The sequence below is a fragment of the Centroberyx affinis genome, unplaced genomic scaffold (assembly GCF_046629955.1).
Source record: "Centroberyx affinis isolate AG114_WGS23_722 - 3 ecotype Tasmania unplaced genomic scaffold, CSIRO-AGI_Caff_v1 ptg001660l_1, whole genome shotgun sequence".
Taxonomy (NCBI): Eukaryota; Metazoa; Chordata; class Actinopteri; order Beryciformes; family Berycidae; genus Centroberyx; species Centroberyx affinis.
Window position 1 is genome coordinate 127,023 of NW_027280088.1, and position 19,788 is coordinate 146,810.

At 41.8% G+C, this 19,788-nt stretch overlaps 1 protein-coding gene across 1 annotated transcript in view; it reads right to left on the reverse strand.

The window, feature by feature from the left end:
- The window catches only part of LOC139651426 (polycomb group RING finger protein 3), a 65,033-nt gene that overhangs the window by 38,447 nt on the left and 6,798 nt on the right, over positions 1–19,788 (reverse strand). Inside the window, exon 2 of the mRNA XM_071528326.1 lies at positions 86–192. Within this exon, the coding sequence (XP_071384427.1) occupies positions 86–100 (15 nt within the window). The 5' untranslated portion in view covers positions 101–192. The remainder of the gene's footprint in view (positions 1–85; positions 193–19,788) is intronic.

The window sequence follows — 19,788 nt, forward strand, 5'->3', positions numbered from 1 at the left end:
ATCACTCTCCCAGTATTTCTTCCATAACTGTAGAACCCCTGACCAGGAGACAAGGAAACCAGTGTGGCTCTTTGGCTCGTCTTACCCCTAAAGCCGCCATGTGTTGACTGATGGTGTGGCGGCCACGTCTCTTCCTGTGGTTGTGCGGCGGACGGTGTTAGCTCCGCATCATGGACAGCCTCTCATTGGAGCCTGCAGAGGGGAGAGGAAGAGGGAGAGGGTGAGCCAAGGTTGTTAGGCTTAGGAAGACTAACTTGAGTCAACGTTTACATGGAAGATCCACTCAGAAACCCAATATACACTCACCGAGCACTTTATTTGGAACACCTGTACACCTGCTTATTCGTGCAATTATCCAATCAGACAATCATGTGGCAGCAGTGCAATGCATAAGATCATGCAGATACAGGTCAGCAGCTTCAGTTCATGTTCACATCAAGCATCAGAATGGGGAAGAAATGTGATCTCAGTGACTTTGGCCGTGGCATGGCTGTTGGTGCCAGACGGGCTGGTTTGAGTATTTCTGAAACTGCTGATCTCCGGGGGTTTTCACGCACCGCAGTCTCTAGAGGTTACACAGAACGGTGTGAAAAACAAAAAACATCCGGAAACGCCTTGTTGATGAGAGAGGCCAGAGGAGAACAGCCTGACTGGTTGGAGCTGACAGAAAGGCTTCAGTAACTCAGATAATCTCTTTACAACTGTGGAGAGCAGAAAAGCATCTCAGAATGCAACAACACATCCAACCTGGAGGAGGATGGCACTTTGGTAGCCGGTTGACACTGAGCTGAAAGCTGATACCTACCCAGTATTAGTAAGGTGTTCCTAATAAAGTGCTCGGTGAGTGTATGTTATATGTTTGAATGAAAATCAGCATGGATGTGACTCCATCGCATTGAGGTCAGGAAGTGGGCCACAGTGGCTGCTTCAACCCACAATTCACCATCCGCTTTCTCTGTTTCACTAGCCAACTAGGTTTTTAGGATAGGACCTCCGAATGAGGCCTGGTTATCTGCCGAAACAGCTGCTGCCAGTCTAGACTCGTTTACTGACCACAGCCAAAATTTACCAGCATTTGGCTTGTGGTCATCAGTGGTGGTCAACAATATCACAATATAATACAATATAATGATATTTGTGAACATAAACAACTCCCTCCCTGAGAAACTGGAAACCAGAGGATTGGGGCTCTAATATTTGACGCCATCAAGAAACAAAACCTGGTTTCTTGGAGGCAAAATCATTTCCATGGTCCTTTGTTAAATTAAACAATTCTTCTCTTTGGCAAAACAAGAAGAAGAAACATGCCCTGCAGCTGCAAAACTACTTGGAAACCAAGCCTGCATCCACGATAACGCTTTACAAACAAGGCTAGCTTAAACTGCGAGGCCTCTGCCGTCATACAGATGAGCTGGGTAACACTTAAAGAGCATTGGCATTATTCCAGGTCATTCAGAATCACCTCAGTCACCAAGTACAGAGAATGTACAGGAATTTGTCTTGGTGATGTCGATGCAGACGTATCGACATTCAGCAACTCATACTGAGTATAATACAGAGACAACAGGCTCACATTCACCACATGGGACTGGGAGACAGTGCAGGATGTAAATTACATTATAGTCTATACATAACACTGTAATACAAAGAGGCATTATATGACTGTGCATTCAGGCCTTGTGGCATGCAGTGGGTTGTAGCAGCAGGAGAGAGTCCAACCACAATAACACTGTGTTGCAAATACATTTGTGCACTTGTACTTATTTTGTTTTGTTACTTGACTTTAAGTATACTGTATATATATTAGGGAGAGTTTCGTTATATAGGCTACTAGGAATTCAGCTGCTTAAGGACACTTCAGCAGGACGGAGGGGCTTGAACCCTCCAACTGAAGGGCCGTTACTCCACCCTGCTGCCACATTGTGTACTTACAACACCTTTCCATTGGTTATAGTAATAACTAGGGATGGGACGATATGCTTAGTATCTCATGATACGATTCGATACGCGATATGGGGTTCACTATTCAATACAACCACGATACGATGTAACAAACAAAAGTTCAATTACAAAAAAAGTTTGACTGCGCAAAATGATGTTTATTTCTGAGCCACAAATCTTTCTAGCGATGGCATTGGCTCGCTAGAATGTAAACAACAATTTAAAAATGTCATTACAAAGTGCAAACAATAGAATATGGATGGAGAGCTTGTGAAATTGTGACGGTCAAGCGTCTCATTTGTGCTCACTACAGCAGAATAGAATGGAGCTAATATCACGATAAATTTTTCTGCCTCACGATACACATTATCACATTTTTGTATTGCAATATATTGAATTTTGATATATCGTTGCATCCCTAGTAATAACCTGCCTCATTTTCGATACAACACAATAGTGATTCAGTCTACAGACACTTCATAAGTTCCTTTGCTTTTACATTTGCAGTTTCCAGCAGCAGCAACAACAGCAGCGACTTGTTTGGAATAAATAAAAGAAACATGAGCAACAATATCAATCATGGCTGAACAGACCAAGAAAAGAGAAACTCAGACTTCAGAAATCCAAGGAAAAAGACGTGACTGTTGGTTATCTCTGGGAAGTGCAGTGCAGAAACACCACAGCTAAATTAAAAAAAAATTAGGATTTCACAGATTACCACTTTAATGCCCTGAAATAACACCACTGTACAGTGTTTGTAAAAGTTGTAGTCCTCCCTCACAGGGAACAAAACAGATTTCTGTCCCCCAGCCAGGCGGCCACGTTTAGTCGTGTCATTATTTTATGTGATTCATTGCTTAATTGTAGGAATCCGACCCACTGTAGTCACGATGGGCGAAGGGAATGCCAGGGGAACACCCACCACTGTTGCGTGTTTCATCCTCCTCCTCCACACACACACACACACACACACACACAGACAAAAAATATTATCCCTTAAAACTCTGCGGTGACGATAGCAAGTCTGCCAGCCCGCCTCTGTCCTGCTCATCAGACCATGAAATTAGCCCAGTTAGTCTACAGAGATGAATGGTGACGGGGGGCAGCTGAGGACACACACTGCACTGCTGCCTATTAGAGAGCCGCCACGCGCTGACGAGCTTCACACAGATGTTATCATCACATGACGCCCGGCGCCGTTCCTCGCTGATGTAATGTGGTATTTGTGCGTTGGCGTGGGGATGATTTCAGGACACATTCACACACACACACACACACACACACAACGAGCGTGTCTGGAGCGGTTTATTTGAACTCAGGCGCGTTTGCACTTTCAGTTTGGTGCGTTTTGGCAGGTGTGAGAATTTAATCTGAACCAACTACAGCAAACAACCCCAAAACATAAGGTTTTATGGGTAGAAGGGAGATTGATCTTGACATCTGACAGCCAGCAGTTACTCACAAAATGGACCGAGGACAAACTTGGGAGTCAAGATGAGGCAGCGCTGTTTGAAATCAATATCACGATAATCACAAGGATTTTTTCTCAATATCGATATATATCACAACACAGCTCATGTATGCAAAATCACATGTTTACTAATCAAATGAAAGTTCATCCCACTGAACTGATTGGTAACATTAGGTGTGATGTCAAACAAAACTTAAATTTTCAAATAATATTCCTATCATACATACAAAATGCTTCTTATCATCAATTTAGACAGCAGAGTTGTGTGTCACGAAATCCCACAATCACCATATCATCACAATATGATTAAAGTGAAAGATGATAAATGATGATATTAAAATATCGCCACGCCCTAAGATGAGGTGAAATGCCTCATCAAAATATGGGCAGAGGAGCACACTGCCTGAATCCTGAGTCCATCATGTTCAGCTGAAGTTACAGAGACTGGAATCAGATTTGTTTTGACTCCCCTAGACCAGTGGTTCTCAACGTGGGACCACCAGGGTCCTTGAGGGGTTTCCAGGGGGTCCCGAGCAAACTGACAAATTGTTAAACTTCACCATTACTTCATTTACAAGAAGTTTAGACAATTAGAGAATGTAGAATAATGACTGTTTTTATCATAGTTTCTCTGTTATCTCTCTACCTACAATACAGATAGTTGTGGAATTCTGGACAAAATAATATCTGTCAATAAATATATTCTCAGATTTGGGTCAGAGAGACAAAATTCTCATCAAATGGGGGTCCGTGGCTCTAATGTGGACTAAATTAGGGTCCTTGATATGAAAAAGGTTGAGAATCACTGCCCTAGACCACCAAAATCTCTAACCTGGCAGATGACAGGTTACCAAAACTCTGTCCAATAAACAAGCTCCTTGTGAGTCCATGGGACTTCTGCTTACACGCCCTGGAACCTAAACGAACCTAAACAAACCAAATGCAACTGTCCACTTCTCCACTATGGTTTAGACCAGTGCTTCCCAACCGTTTTCCTTAAGGGACCGACAGACGACCCCTGACGAAGTGACATATTTTATGGATATTTCATATTATATTCAATGCATAACAATAACAGCACAGAACAACTGATAACTGTACAATTAACCCAAATAGTAAACGCAATAACTGCAGGAAGTTTGTGTAAAACGAGCAATTTGGATGAATATTGAGCAGATTATGTGAATATTGCATCAGAGATTAGTTTTCCTGATATTTTTAGGAACGTTTGATACAATTCTCTGTATTATTTATTTTTAACTATCATACATACTTATTATGCTTATTTCAGACAAATTCAGTGTTTTCTTCTCCCTGATGCTCCGCCATTGTTCTATTATTATTATTGTTCTATTAGCTCTTTGGTTGTTTTAACTGTGTACTTTTCTAATGCAGGATGAGGCTGTTTAGCAGAGAGTGAATATAGCTTGTGTTCATGTCTTCACCGCGCCCTTATCTTCGTTTATATCTTAAAAAAAACATCTAAACTTTAAAAATAATAACAACTACATTTAGTTCTTTTCTTCACAGAAATTAATGAAATGCTGAGATATACTGTATATATATATTTTTTTAAGTTTTCTTACACCCCTTAAAACCAAGAAGGCCTTGCGACCCCCCGTGAAGCTTTGGCGACCCCTAGTGGGGGTCGGGACCCCCAGGTTGGGAACCAGTGGTTTAGACCAAAGAAAATGAACTGTAGGTGTGATCACCTTCATTTGGGTTTCACCTCTGTTTTAAAGTTAAAGTTATGTACTGCAGGCTGCAGCGCTAAAGCACATTGTTCTCTGGACACTTTATCATGATAAAATATTAATTGCAGGCATCAGGACTGCACTTCTTTGTGTTTTAGAGGGATATTTGTCTATGTTGCATTCATATGCTCAGTTTCCGTTTTCCCTAGCAGTGGTGGTTGTGTTGTTGCTCTGATGCTGCTGGGTGAATACAGGAATAACACTGGGGACGTCATTCAAAAAGAACCTGCCACTGTGGGTTCATTTCAGGCTGCTGGTCATGTGAAAACTGTAAAAGTAGCTGTAAAAGTTACCCTACATCCAGTGGGGGGGCGGTGAGTACATGGTGTCCTCTATTCATTCATCAGTGGTGCGCCAACACCGCAAGAACATTAACATTTACTGTTACAGAAGAAAGGAAATTAAAACAACGGCACAGTTTAGCAAAATTTCCCTCTGCAATGCAAAAGAGGCACAGTCATAATGGCATGCTACTACCTGTGCTGTGGTAGGGTGTTTGAATTATGGTGTAAACGGAGGAATGCCATATGGTATACAGAGCACCACACAGATATAAGCCATTTTAGGGCTGGGCGATACGGCCTCAGATTCATATCAGTATATACTGCCACATTTACCTTGATAATGATAAATGAAACTATTTTTCTAACCCCGGAGCAGAAGTACTACATTCACCATTAGCGTATTCAAAAATAAAGAAATATATAAAGTGTGCTTTTATTTTGAAGGTAAAACCACTTTACTTATTCTGTCCTCCTCTGTCAATAGACCGACATATAGAAAATTTGGTCAGTGAGAGAGTGCCAGTGTCGGTTTTGGTTAAATTATCGGTACATCACCCAGCCCTAAGCCATTTTTTAGTTTTGTCAGGGAGGAAGAGGGAACAACTTGTTTGGTGAACAGTCTCCAAACTTTCTGTGATAGGCAGAAATGTGCTTATGAACCAGCAGCTTTTTGTTTTTATTTATACTATATATTCGCTAGAACCACCTGGACCAATACATCATTTCCACTTTGCCATCCATAAGCTCCATACAAAATGCTGGTACATGTTGCCTGTGGCTCTACCAGCCACTTGGGCAGGTAACTACCTCTCACCTGGAGATCCTGTTCTAATCTAGAAACCTCACTGGCTGTGGTTTACCAGGCCACTGTGGACATAACAGGTATGTTTTTTTTGCCCTGCACAACTCCCATCCATTTCTATTTGGGGATTACTGGGTTCATTGCTTTCCCCCCTTTTTGAGTTTCCTTCCTTGAATCATAATATGAATAATATTGTTCACCAAATTCAATAAATGTACAGGAATTTACCGTGACAGTGGTGCAGCGACATATTAACAAGTGCCACAGCAATGTAAGTACATAGTGGCACAAGGTGTCAGTAAACTACACACATCAGTCCACACACAGTACACTAAAAAGCATATCCATCACTATGTGCATTCACACAGTGCTGGAAAACACTCCTGATATAAAAGCAAAGAGTGTCGGTGGAAAGTGAATGTACCAGATGGCATGTGGATGTGTTCCCACTCCGATGGCCTTTTTTCATGCTATAGTGATTCACTATGGGACGGAGCGTGCATCACACATCCTCCTACAGAAACCTGTCTGGCAGCAACTGTTTGCCACAACCTCAATGACAAACTCTGCGCTCACACCGCCAGCAACTTGAGAGAAACCAGTCACTGTGAGTCCAATCATCTTCTACAACCACAGAAACATCAAAACATGCAGGCCACAGCTGCCTGTTGCATCCTGTTTATGGTTCATGTTTTGGTTGATTAAAGCAACGCGACTAATGACAAGCTGCTTGATGTTAAGTCTATAGAATATAAATACGTCTGCAACCAAAGACTCTTCACCTCCAGCCTTTCTGGCCCAAGAAACAGTATGGGCAAATCTAAACAGTAGCAAAGATTTCTACCGGTGTATCCTGCATTATACCGGCACCTACCACTACGCTGCTCATAATAAACTGAAACAGATTATGGTATTAGCTCAGTAGTGGGACTATGCTGCCAATAGGCTTGGAGTGATTCACCGAGAATAGCTGAACCTGACCTAACACATGTCCAAAGCTCAAAAAGAATACTAGACACAGCCAAATGCGTTTTTGAAATCCATTTGAAACACATTTCTTTCCCAGCACTTCTCTCTTACATGATTATTCTATGGCCACAGCAGAACTGTCCAGACACTATGGCTCTTATCCTTGAACTCCTCACTACTGTCTGCCTGCGATGATGGTGATGATGATCTAGAAATTGAAGCTCATTCTACTCTTGCACTCATTGTAAGTCACTCTAGATAAGAGGATAAGCTAAAATGCCTAAAATGTAAATCATTTGAGTGCTGACAGGCACTTTTCGGCGCGCTTGCATAAGAGTCTGAGGGCAGAGTGTCGCTGTGCGTTGCAGAGCTCATCTTTAAATGACAGAAATAGCAGCTCAGGAGTAGATAAGGGTTTCAGTGGTGTGACCGTTTGGGTGCGAGAGGTCACCGGCCCACCGAAGGCCCCGACTTGACCCCCGGGGCTGAGCTGACTCAGCATAGCCTATCAGGTGTCACTGCACATTAGCACTGCACACTCCAAGTAGCAGTCAGTGCCACAAGAACCAAAATGCTGATACTGCTTTGATATCATTTATACATACAATATTGAATTTTATAAATGTTTGATAGTTCCATCTAATGTGTTCTGCAAGCTGGGATTCCATTTCATCATCACCTCCAAGGGGGTTGAATGTGCGGATTAGAAAAGTTAAAAGAAGGATGGGACGTCCTGGAGGCTCAGAGGTGTAGGGCGCATGCCATGTCAAACGCGGCATCCTGGGCTCGGGTCTGGCCCAGGACCTTTGCCGCATGTCATCCCCCCCCCTCTCTCTCTCTCTCCCAATCTTTCCTGTCTATCTCTACTTTGAACTGTCAAATACAGGCAAAAATGGCGAAAAAATACATTTAAAAAAAAGGAAGGAACTGCAGTTGGAGTCAAACAGACCACTGAGGCACCAGGACGCCCCATTTTCATGTAACTGCGACATCCTGGGTTCAAATCTCTCTCCACTTTCATCTATCAGGCAAAAAAACCCCAAAATATTATCTTAAAGTAAAAAAGAAAAGGGTGAAACAGTCCACCACAGTTGAACTGGACCCCAATCCACCTAAACCGGTTGACTAAACTGGTGCCAGGAATGAAACATGGAACTATTTCAACAAAGACAGACGTCCAACCGACATCAAAACCTCTGTGACAAAAGTTGCTACAAAGCTGTCTAAGTGTGGCAACGCAACTTGTGGCTGTTCTGTGACACCGCTTGATGTTTTCCCCTGTTTGTAGTATCGAATTTTATTGGTGTCAAAGTCAAAATCCAGGTATCGTGCCAACACGACTGCCAAGTGTGCCAGACAGTAGTCTTTCCAGGTTCCGTTGCATTCGCAGCCCTTCAGCCACTGACATAATGTAATTCATGGATTAACCAATACAGACCCACAGACACACACACACACACACACACACACACACACACACACACACACACACACACACACACATAAGAGTCCTAGGAAGCCGAGCAAGTCTGCAGATTAACAGCGTACGCAGTCAATCATGAGCTGAACAACTGTTTAAGTAGTTGATGAGTACATACACACTCACAGGCAGACCCACACACACACACTCTCACACACACACACACACTTTGGCATCACAAAGAGCCCCTGTTGGCCTGCCTGTGGGTATTGGAGTGTTTGGCCTTGGTATAAATTGGCTGCCAGCTGGAGCGACGGACACTGAAGGCCTGTATTAGTGGACGGAGCCAGGAGGAGAGGCCTCTTCTTGTTGTGGAAGCGTTGGATTCGCTTCAAACACACACACACACACACACACACACACTGGCTACACACACACACTTGCACGCACTTTTGAGAAATAGACACAAATGCACACGAACTACACACACAAATTTAAATCCGCACGCACACAACTGCAGGTATGCACACATGCATGCACAGAAATCCGCGAACTCACACACACACACACACACACACACACACACACACACACAGTTATTGTCCTCTTAATTCTGTTTGATGGCCCTCAATCCTCACGCCAGGACTCGGTGCCTGGGGAAATCAGTCAGACAATAGGCGCGATCCAAAGCGAAGCAGACTGCACCAGGCCAGGAGGCCCTCCGCACTGCCAACAAGCACCAACATTTGAATAATTGAGCTTCGAGGTGGGTGACAATTTAGGTGGTGAAACCAGATAGCAGAGTTAGTGAAGCTAATGTGTAATACGCCTGGCGGGTCAGACACATGAAGAAAGAATCCACCCTAAAATCCTGGTGTTCAGATGATCTGAGGTGGGCAGTTTTGCCAAGATTTGGAAATATTTAGTTTGCATTTAGGGAATTAAGTTGATGCTAGAGTGACTTACACTGAGTGCAACAGGAGAATAAGCTTTGATTCTTATACTGGCAGCATTACAAGCAACCAATTGTCAGGAGGTCAAGAGTCAGAGACACAGCACCAAAACAACAGATCTAACAACATTTTCCTGGGACATAATCGTGTTTGATAGTGTTTTTTAATCGTGTTTGAATGTTTTTGATCGTGATTTTTTTTTTTTTTATTGGGTTTGATACTGAACTGCTAGGAAGAGCTAAGGATAGAGTAAGCGATTTTCTCTTCTTTTTTATACTTTAAGCTGAGAGTTTAGTAGAGCAAGCAGTCGAGGGAGATATGGGAGACGGGTACATGGGTACTGCTGGGTGTCAGCAAGTCTCTCCCAGAGGCAGGAAGCAAGACAAGCAAGACTCAAGCCTGTGATCTCATCAGCAGGATGGAAAGTTACCATAAGACACCAGCCAAATGCCGATTATGTTTTCTTTTTGTTGTAGCTGGTAAGTTTGTCTGGCTCTACCAGTCAATTTGGCAGGTAACGCACCATCGTTTGGAGGTTCGTTTCTATGCCAAAAATCAATTAGGTTCGTCAAACAGAGAAAGTAGTTGGAACACACCATCCATCCACAATTATGGAGCCCGCTGGCCAAAAAACAAAAAGTTATTTTCCTTCCCATGCTCATCAGGGGTAAAAGCTCTACTATACCACTGAGAAAAACGGGGGTTGTTTTTGGATACTGACGGTACCTTGGATGATTTTCCAAGGATAAAAGGCAAGTTTTGAGGTGCTGTGTAGCTCAACGGTTAAAGCAAGGCACTAACACTGCCAGGGTCAGAGGTTTGAATCCCACTTACTCTAACACTATACATTCATGGCACACTAAGCTGTGTTGGATAAAAAAAAAAAAGCCATCAAAAGGGATTTGTGATGTTATTTTCCCAGTTCATAACTGTCAACTCTCTCTGTGTGAAAGCTAGAAACAAGCATTTTGTGAGTCAGCAGTCTCCTCATTGTCAAGACAACAGGCTTATTCATGTTAGCAGCCCGAGGTCATGGGAATGACGCCTGCCAAATCTGTTTCAGGGAGTTCTGCTTAAAGAAATATCTATGTAGGCCAGAATTACTCTGCTGTGAAATCGCAGGATCTGATGTCCTTGGATGAACTAACGGATAAAAACATGACTAAGCAGAGCGGGGAGTTTCTTTTTACCTACTTGCAGAACCTGATGGGTGGGGTTTTCTACTTACTCAATGAAGCGAGCATCAGAAAGAACTAGACAGTCAAAGAACAGCATCTAAAAGCCAATTCAGGGTATATGCAGGAATCCTGAAGTTAAATTCAGTACCTTTTAAGACCTTTTTTAAGACCTTTTCAATACATTTTAAGACCTCAACGCCACTTCGAGCTGTAACCGGTTACATCAGCGACACACCTTTAACTTACATTTACTATACATTGATTCTGAGATTGCAAAACTAAACAGTCTTAGTTTGCGATAACTTCTATGGACCGCTGTATCAATACAACAGAATTCAGATAGGCCGGGAGGGAACAAAGCTCAAGATAATAAATTGAGTGACTAACCCAAAGGCAAGGTTTATTAAAAGTAATAACAGTAGTTTAGTGACAGCCTACACAGAAGAATCCCAAACATTACTGTTTCCTGTTGTAGTTTGTTGTAGTAGTTGTGAGGAGCAAAATAAATAAATTCACGCAAACTTTTAGCACACAAACTCTTTGGACAAATAGGCTATTCACATTGAAAAAATAGCCACAAAATTTAATACCTCATAAAATGGAGGTATACTTTTTAAGGGCCTTAATTTTCGCTAAATTGATTTATTATCTTTTAATACTTTTTAAGACCCTGCGGACACCCTGCAATTTCAGTATACTTCTCTGTGATTGACAACTAGGGCTGGGCAATACTTCAAAATTACTGTTCATTATATCTTTTAGTGGAATCATATCGTGATGATACTGTGATATTGTGATGCACAATTCTTCTGTCTAAATTGATAACATAACAAGCAAATATTCTTAAAAAACTCTTGACAAAATGAGGAATGAAGCATTTTAAGAGATATCATTTGAAGACTTAAGTGTGATGTCAAACAAAACTGAACATTTCCATGCAGTTCAATGCAATGAACATCAGTTTCATTATTTAAGATGTGATTTTACATCCACAAACTCAATGAAATATATCAAATTCTGATTGTCCTGACACTTTTTTCAACCATATCACCCAGCCCCTATTGACAACTTACTTGACACTAGCTGGGTTTGTCTTGGCTTAGTAAAACCCCACCATTGCGGCACCTGAAAGCAGCTTAAAACAAACACTAAGATTTGCAGAACACCGACTTGTCCCAGGTGTGTCGTAATAAAGCAAGAGAAGCAAATGAGAAGACCAGAAGAGAGAAGACCCAAGTGGCCAAACAAACTGTGCAGTGGCTGCATCATCAAGCTCATTTGTAGTCCTGTGCAGCTCAAGATGAGATGAACACTATTGATCCGAGAGGGGAAATTGGGTCGAGCATGGCACTAACACTACCAGGGTTGGCAGTTCCTTCCTGTTTATAGCTCCATGGGAAGAGGATAAAAGGGTTCGGGATTCCCACTAGGGCCGATCGTCCTAAAAATGTATACACTCACGACAGGGTGAGGCGTTTTGGATAAATGTTTCCACAAAATGGCATGTGCTATTAGCGTCACCAAATGGGCTTGTTATCCGGCTCCTTTGGTTTATCAAACACAGCGTTAGTATCTAGCAAGCTACGGCCCTACTGTGCAGACAGACAAAAGCCACAAACGCAACCTTACATAAGGAGAAGATATCAAAAGAGTAAACAGTCTTAGCACCCAGAGGCTCCCAACTCACTGGCCACACAAACGGCAGCAAGACAAAAGAGATAAGCTTCAAACGAGGAACCGAGGCTCCGATGGAGTCAGATGAAACATGTTGTTCTCTCTTTCTCTCTCTCCCTCTCTGCTGAAAGAAATAGGGAGTTCAAATAATTACATTTTCCCAGTGATAAGACTTTCATTTTTCATTTTAGCTTACAAATTTGGTTTCCATATCAGTTAAGATTCAGTTAGTTGTCACGCTGCTACAGAATGATTTGATAGTTGTAGATTAGTTTAGGAGTTTTCTATGAATATTATGTTTTGGTTTTGGCTTAGTTTTTTAAAAGTTGTAGTATTTCAACAGTCCATAAGTGCAGTGCTGGCAATGCCTGTCTGGTGTACACACTGACAGAATTGACTTTGGTTACGCAGTACATCATCAATGTATTGATGAGGCAGTGATAGCTGATCAAGCACATTTCTTTCTAGAGGATTCTCCCTGCTCTTCACTCTCAGTCCAGTAAAAGTCGAACGACGCCAACTGTAGCAAATTCAGCCTCAATTTTATTTAATTTCTGCTCATTTTGGAGGCAGATGTTTTCATATTTTGTTTCCATCTCTGGTGATCAGCGCTCATTGCTGTGGTGTTTCTGCACTGCACTTCCCAGAGATCACCTGTCAATCAAACAGTGTGGGCGGAGCTTGGATTTTCTGTTGATGCAGTTTGAGTTTTCTTTGTCTGTTCAGCCATGGTGGCTATCGCTGCTCATGCTAACTACCCAGTTCTTCTTCTTCTGTGTATTCCAAACAAACCGGAAACTTAAAATGCATCACTTCCTGTGAAGCAGAGGATTTTTCCCGGGAAAGAGCTACCAGACACCGGGTGTTTGGAACAGCAAATGCAGGCTTAAAAGCTTTTATAAACTGGTTTAAACTAAAGTAAGACTCTACGAAACATCTAATGACGTTCACCTACTTTTGATTTTTAACCCCAGAAAAAAAGAGAATTGCTGATTTAGCGACGACAACATCGACAGTTCAACATATGCACTTACAGCATATGTGGAGTTAATGCCTGGTATTATTGTCTTCTATCTAAAACAACACCTAGATATCAGTTAACATCTAAAAAAAAACATGTTTTGGCATCTCTGACCCTCTAAGCTCTGTTGACACCAGCAGGGCCGTTGAGCCAGCAGATCTATCAGCTATCAGCTAAAGCCATTTGGAGCTCCAAACACTGATAACCTATCCTGAGCTTAACTGCCCTTCGGTGCAGTGGTCGGGTCTGCTTTAAATCCAGTCCTGATACAAGCCGCTCTCGCTTTCTATCTGCGAATGTCAGAGAACATCTCGTCCATCTGCTCCATCCCAAAATCTGGAAGTTTAATGTCAGAAAAGATAAATACCTGTTACACAATTACTTAAGACCTTTTTCAGAATCATTAGTGTTCACTGGTAAATTTGGCATATACGCAATCCACCAGGCAGCACTGATTGCAATAAAATGTCAACTTTTAAAACTAATTGGCACTCCTCACTGCTGGTGTATTTTAGTGGAGGAAAACGAGGGAATAACAAGGAAACCAGCCATAAAAGTTCTAAGAGTTTAAATCGTGGCATTCATTGCAACCCTGTGTTGACTAGTAGACTGAACAATTTCTTTCAAGACTGTTAACTGATTGAATGCAAAAGAGATGTCAAGATACCCCAGTTTTGCCCCAAAATACAAGGCTAACAACAAGGCTTTTGGGACATATGAAACTTCAGACTGCTTTGTATCACAGGCATTACAGAGTCCATACTTTGGTAAAACTGTAGCATTCTGCAACACAGAAAAACTAATGTGAAATTCCTATGTGAATGTACAGTATAATGAGATAGGTTACAGGCTGATAGCGTTTAAATGAAGAAGCAGCCTGGATGACGTAATTTAACTTGAGTCAATTACACCAAAGACCTCTAGACTTCGTTTTAGATGAGTGGATTAAATAAAAAGGCAGTTGGTGACAGTGAATGCGCCCGTTGTTTCCTCAGACAAGAGCCGCTGACTGCCATCCGCGGAGAGCCACAGCGGAGCGCCGGGCTTCGGAGCAACAGTGTAATCTTGGATAGATGTAGCCGGGATGCAAAGCAGCTCCTCTCCATCCTAGATAATCATCCTCGGGACCACCGGCCAAATGGTGGTTCATTTTGGCTGCGGGTGGTACGTTTGTGTAGTTTACCAGCCGCTTTGGCAGGTAACCAACGGGCCTCTTACTCTGTTCTAAAAAGCCACTTGTCTGGTTAAGTGGCTGATGGATTTCAGGATCCACCAGACACTCTGACTGGTGAGAAGAAGTTTCCTGCCCTGCCAAGGATGCAGGAGTATTTGCTACATCTATTGTAAGGGCAATCTTGTGGAGTCAAATATCGACCATAAAGTGTCCACAAATGTTTCAAAAGTTGTACTTTGCAACATGTACAATTGAGTTCTTTGTGTAATTTCTCTGTGTGCAAAAGTTGATCATTTTACATGTTCACAGATGTTGATATAAAGCCCAAAGAATGCAACAGTGGCGGCGCGCCACTTTGATCCCTCACTGACAATTTCCCCCTCACCTGCGACTGGAATGTTTTCTTTTTCTTTTTCGTTTATATATCCACACATCCACATTATTTTTCTAAAAATGGGATGGGAGAACAGGAAAGTTCACATTGAAAAAAAGAACAGAAAAGAAAGAATAAATGAAGAGACACAGTGGGATATGATCTCTTGTGACTGGTTTTGTGGGTCACAAGAGACGGTAGCCCGTGTCACCCGTTGTTGTCGGCCCTAGAACGCAGGAAATGGTTTTTTAAAGGAGGAATGGAAATGCAAAAGCTTCACCAATATCCACCACATGTTCGCAGACCTCCGGGGCCTGAGCACCATGCTGTTATAAATGTCTGGGGAGAACAGTGCACGCTTTGCAAAACATTTGCAAAAAATCAGGTTATGACACATTATGACAACCATTTAACTCCATACATTGTGGCTTTGACCCTTGCATACAAGGTATAAAATCAAACTTATTCTACTGCTGCACTGACTGCAAGTTGCTTTGAATAAGACGAGCATTGGCCAAATCCCTCAAATGCAAGTGTAAAACTCTAAAGTAGGGCAGCAGGGTGAGAGTAGGGAGACCGTCCTTCAAATGAAACGTCCCCCATGACTCCCTCCTCCTCCTCCTCCTCCTCCTCACTCGTCTTTGAGCAAGACACTGGATCTCTTCCAGCTGCTGGGTAGAGCTGAACAATTAATGGGGGAATAAATCTAAATCGCAACACGAACTTCTGCAATTTTCGAAATTGCAAAGGCTGAAAGTAATTGCTTAAGAGAGAAGGGCGTCCAAAATGGATTTCTGAGCAAGTGTTGAGTTTTCATGGACCTGCAGGTAATCTTAGGTCCATGAATCGAGTACAGTATTGGTGAAAACCTTTCATCAGACTCAAAATGAGTAAATCCTGCACACTGACATCTATATATATATATTTTTTTTTTTACAAAATCTCTTTTCTTTAAACAACAAGCAATTGCAATATTCTGTCAAATAATCACAATTAGCGATTTTTTGTCAATATCTTTCAGCTCTACTGCAGGGTCACTCTTCTGTACCCGACCTCTGACCTTCCTGGTGAGGCAGGGCGAGCAAAAAGAGAATTTCAGCCCCAGGATCAATAGAGAATGCCAACAAATAAATATAGGTATGTGCTTATGAGAACGGCTGCAAAGATGTCACTGGAACATGAAACTTGTCGCATTAACCTAGATGCTAAAAGCAGGGTGCTTCCAAACTGCCAGTTGCTGGGTAATATTTGTTGCCTCACACCCACACTCACTTAAATTAACAGAGCTTATTCCCTGAAGTTTGATTTTACAGTGGGTTCTCTTCTCTGTGACAATGTCCTGAGGCCTAATGCACTTCCCCCCCACCCCGCTCACAGTAATCTGTTTAAAAGCATGATTAGTATTGCAACAAGAGTTTGTCTGGTGGACAAAAATCAAAGGATTAGCTTTTATCAGCTGTAACTGAGTTTTACATTCTGGTTCAGTGAAGAACCAAGAGTGTTTCCTAACTACCTGACTTCATTTCAAGAGTGTTTCCTAACTACCTGACTTCATTTCAAGAGTGTTTCCTAACTACCTATCTTCATTTCAAGAGTGTTTCCTAACTACCTGACTTCATTTCAAGAGTGTTTCCTAACTACCTATCTTCATTTCAAGAGTGTTTCCTAACTACCTATCTTCATTTCAAGAGTGTTTCCTAACTACAGGACTTCATTTCAAGAGTGTTTCCTAACTACCTATCTTCATTTCAAGAGTGTTTCCTAACTACAGGACTTCATTTCAAGAGTGTTTCCTAACTACCTTTCTTCATTTCAAGAGTGTTTCCTAACTACCTATCTTCATTTCAAGAGTGTTTCCTAACTACAGGACTTCATTTCAAGAGTGTTTCCTAACTACCTTTCTTCATTTCAAGAGTGTTTCCTAACTACCTGACTTCATTTCAAGAATGTTTCCTAACTACCTATCTTCATTTCAAGAGTGATTCCTAGCTACATGACTTCATTTCAAGAATGTTTCCTAACTACCTATCTTCATTTCAAGAGTGATTCCTAACTACCTATCTTCATTTCAAGAGTGTTTCCTAACTACCTATCTTCATTTCAAGAGTGTTTCCTAACTACCTGACTTCATTTCAAGAATGTTTCCTAACTACCTGACTTCATTTCAAGAATGTTTCCTAACTACATGACTTCATTTCATGGGTATGAAATGTCATAGGCAAGACTGTGTTACTGAGTAAGACTAAGTAGTTTAAAGTTAGTTTTTCGGATGTTGACCAATGGAATTCGACTACAACTAAAGCAGTTGTAGGTTAATTTCATCCCAGAGGTTACAGCCAGGACTGCGCAATAATGGCTAAAACGCAACTTTACTATTATTACTTTTTTGAGGACAAAATGACTTCATTGCACTTTTGCATATCAACATCTTACTACAGAACTACAGCAGGTGCTCTAAATGAAATTAATTTAAATGTTTCAATAATGCCTTATGCTATGATGCTATCTTTATGCTATCTTTATTGTGGGAACTAAAACTATGATATACAATTATTCACAATTAGCCTACTTGTGCAGCTCTAAAACTCATTTTAGTATAAGGAGGCCTGAGTTGCATTCCTTTCTATTTTGATAATAAGCCAGTAAGGAATATGTTAAGACTTTTGGGAAGTTCTGGCCGTTGCCCACCACTTGTCACTCCTCGTGAATTTGAGTGTAAAAATTCACTTCACTGATTATCCTGATTGGGCCATGGTGTAGTCTATTTTCTTTTTATCTTTATGTACCCAGGGAGGGTTTGCTGGGAATGCTTTCTCTTTCAGCACCCACTCATATCTGTCTTACTGTTGGCCACTGGAGCAGTTGGGGGTTAAGTGCGTTTCATGTTCCACTCTTTTCTAAGGCAGTGCAGGGATTCAAACTAGCAACCTCCCTGTCAAAAGCTTACTTCACTAACCTTCCACCCATTAGTTTAAAGGTTCTAGGTGTAGCATTTTGTGGTTCTCATAATTAAGTCGACATTCCCCATGAGACTGATGCTTCCTGTCACAAAGAGGATGTTGCTACTTGCCTCCCCTCCCCTCCCCTCCCCAGCTTCGGTCCGTGTGTGTTTGTTTTGAAGAGGAAGAAGAAGGATACGAGCTGATAACAACCCTTTATAACAGCCAATATGCATTTTGACCAGGTCAGCTAATGTAAAGTTGAAGCTGTGGAGTAAGAATAGTAGAACTGGAACTTGCGAAGTAAAAACGGTTCCAATTTGGTGCCATAAAGCAATCAAGCAGATTTACTGCCAAATCCAACCCAGTGCCACACCATGTAAAATGCAGAGTAGACGCTAATATAGGCTGACAGGCTTCTCACCAATGGTCTTGTTTATTCACGGTGATTATACTGTCTCAAAATTACAGTGGTATTGATTTATTGATGTTAAAATGCATCTAGTACCATGTTATTTTCATAACATGTCATTACAGTATTATATTGATGAATGCCATTTGATTCTTTGCTGCTCAGCGCTCATTTTCCAGAAATCATCTGTCAATCAAACAGTGTGGGCGGAGCTTGGATTTTATGTTGATGCAGTTTGAGTTTCTCTAGGTGGCGCTCTTTTCTTTCTTTCTTTCTTCTTCTGTTTATTCCAAACAAATCTGAAACTTTAAGAGGATTTTCCCAGGAAAGAGCTACCAGACACCGGCTGTTTACAAGACAACGGAAAAGCTTTCATGATCTGGATAGAGCTTGAATCACAATTGTGTGATATCAGTTGACGATAGAGAGTAGCAAAAGGGACATTTATTTATATGAAAAGATCACAGATTATTATTTATTATACAACAGGTAGTTCCGACCAAGCAATCTGATTGGTCAACTAGACATTTAGAAGGTGATCAAATCAGCATGACAGCACACCTAGCTGTGCTCATCACTAAATATTACTCCGCCATATATTATCATACAATATATTTAAATATAACTCTGTTCAGCCTTGATGTTACCAGACGCTCTGGCATCCTCCATCAGCTGTGCCGGTGAGTCGGTGACACAGCGCTACTATCTTAAAAATACATGTGAAGTTCGCGGACGTAGTAGCAAAATCTGTCCATGGAATTTTTTTTTTTCAGCAGATATCTTAGGTACAACAAGATTGAGCTAGCAAGGCAGTTTTGTGTTTATATGTGTGGTATTTATTCAGTTTGGGAAATCCCACGATCTCTAGAAAGCATTAGCTCAAGTTGGCTGGCTGACTCAACAGGGACTAGAAATCGTCTCTGTTGCAGGTCGTTACTAAGGCTCCGCCTACTTGTTAGAGTAGTAAACTAGGTTTCATTACATAGGAGTCTACTGACGTGACTGATTGCTTTCCAGTTATTAGTCAGACCCCATGTATTTCCAGGGAAACGGAGATAACGCTAGCAAAAGGTTTTTTATTTTGCCCCACCATATGAATACATTTTCGTGTAATATTGCTTAATTACTGTCCTTATACTGTCATGTTGATATTGATGTTTACTCATAGGAATAACGTGGATTCTCGCCTTTCGTCACCCACCTCATCACACCTTGAAATCAGCATCATGAATTCACCTGTCACTGAAGCAAACCACGACCGCTAAGAGAAAACTCTTCAGGCCCAAGTGGCCCTCTTACAAAGCTCTTGGCCTACTGACCTCCTGGCTAATGACACCATTGACCCAGGGGGGTTGGAGGGGGGGGGGGGGGGGGGGGGGTCCTGTATGCAACCCCCCATGCAGGTCATTGGAGGTCTCTTCAC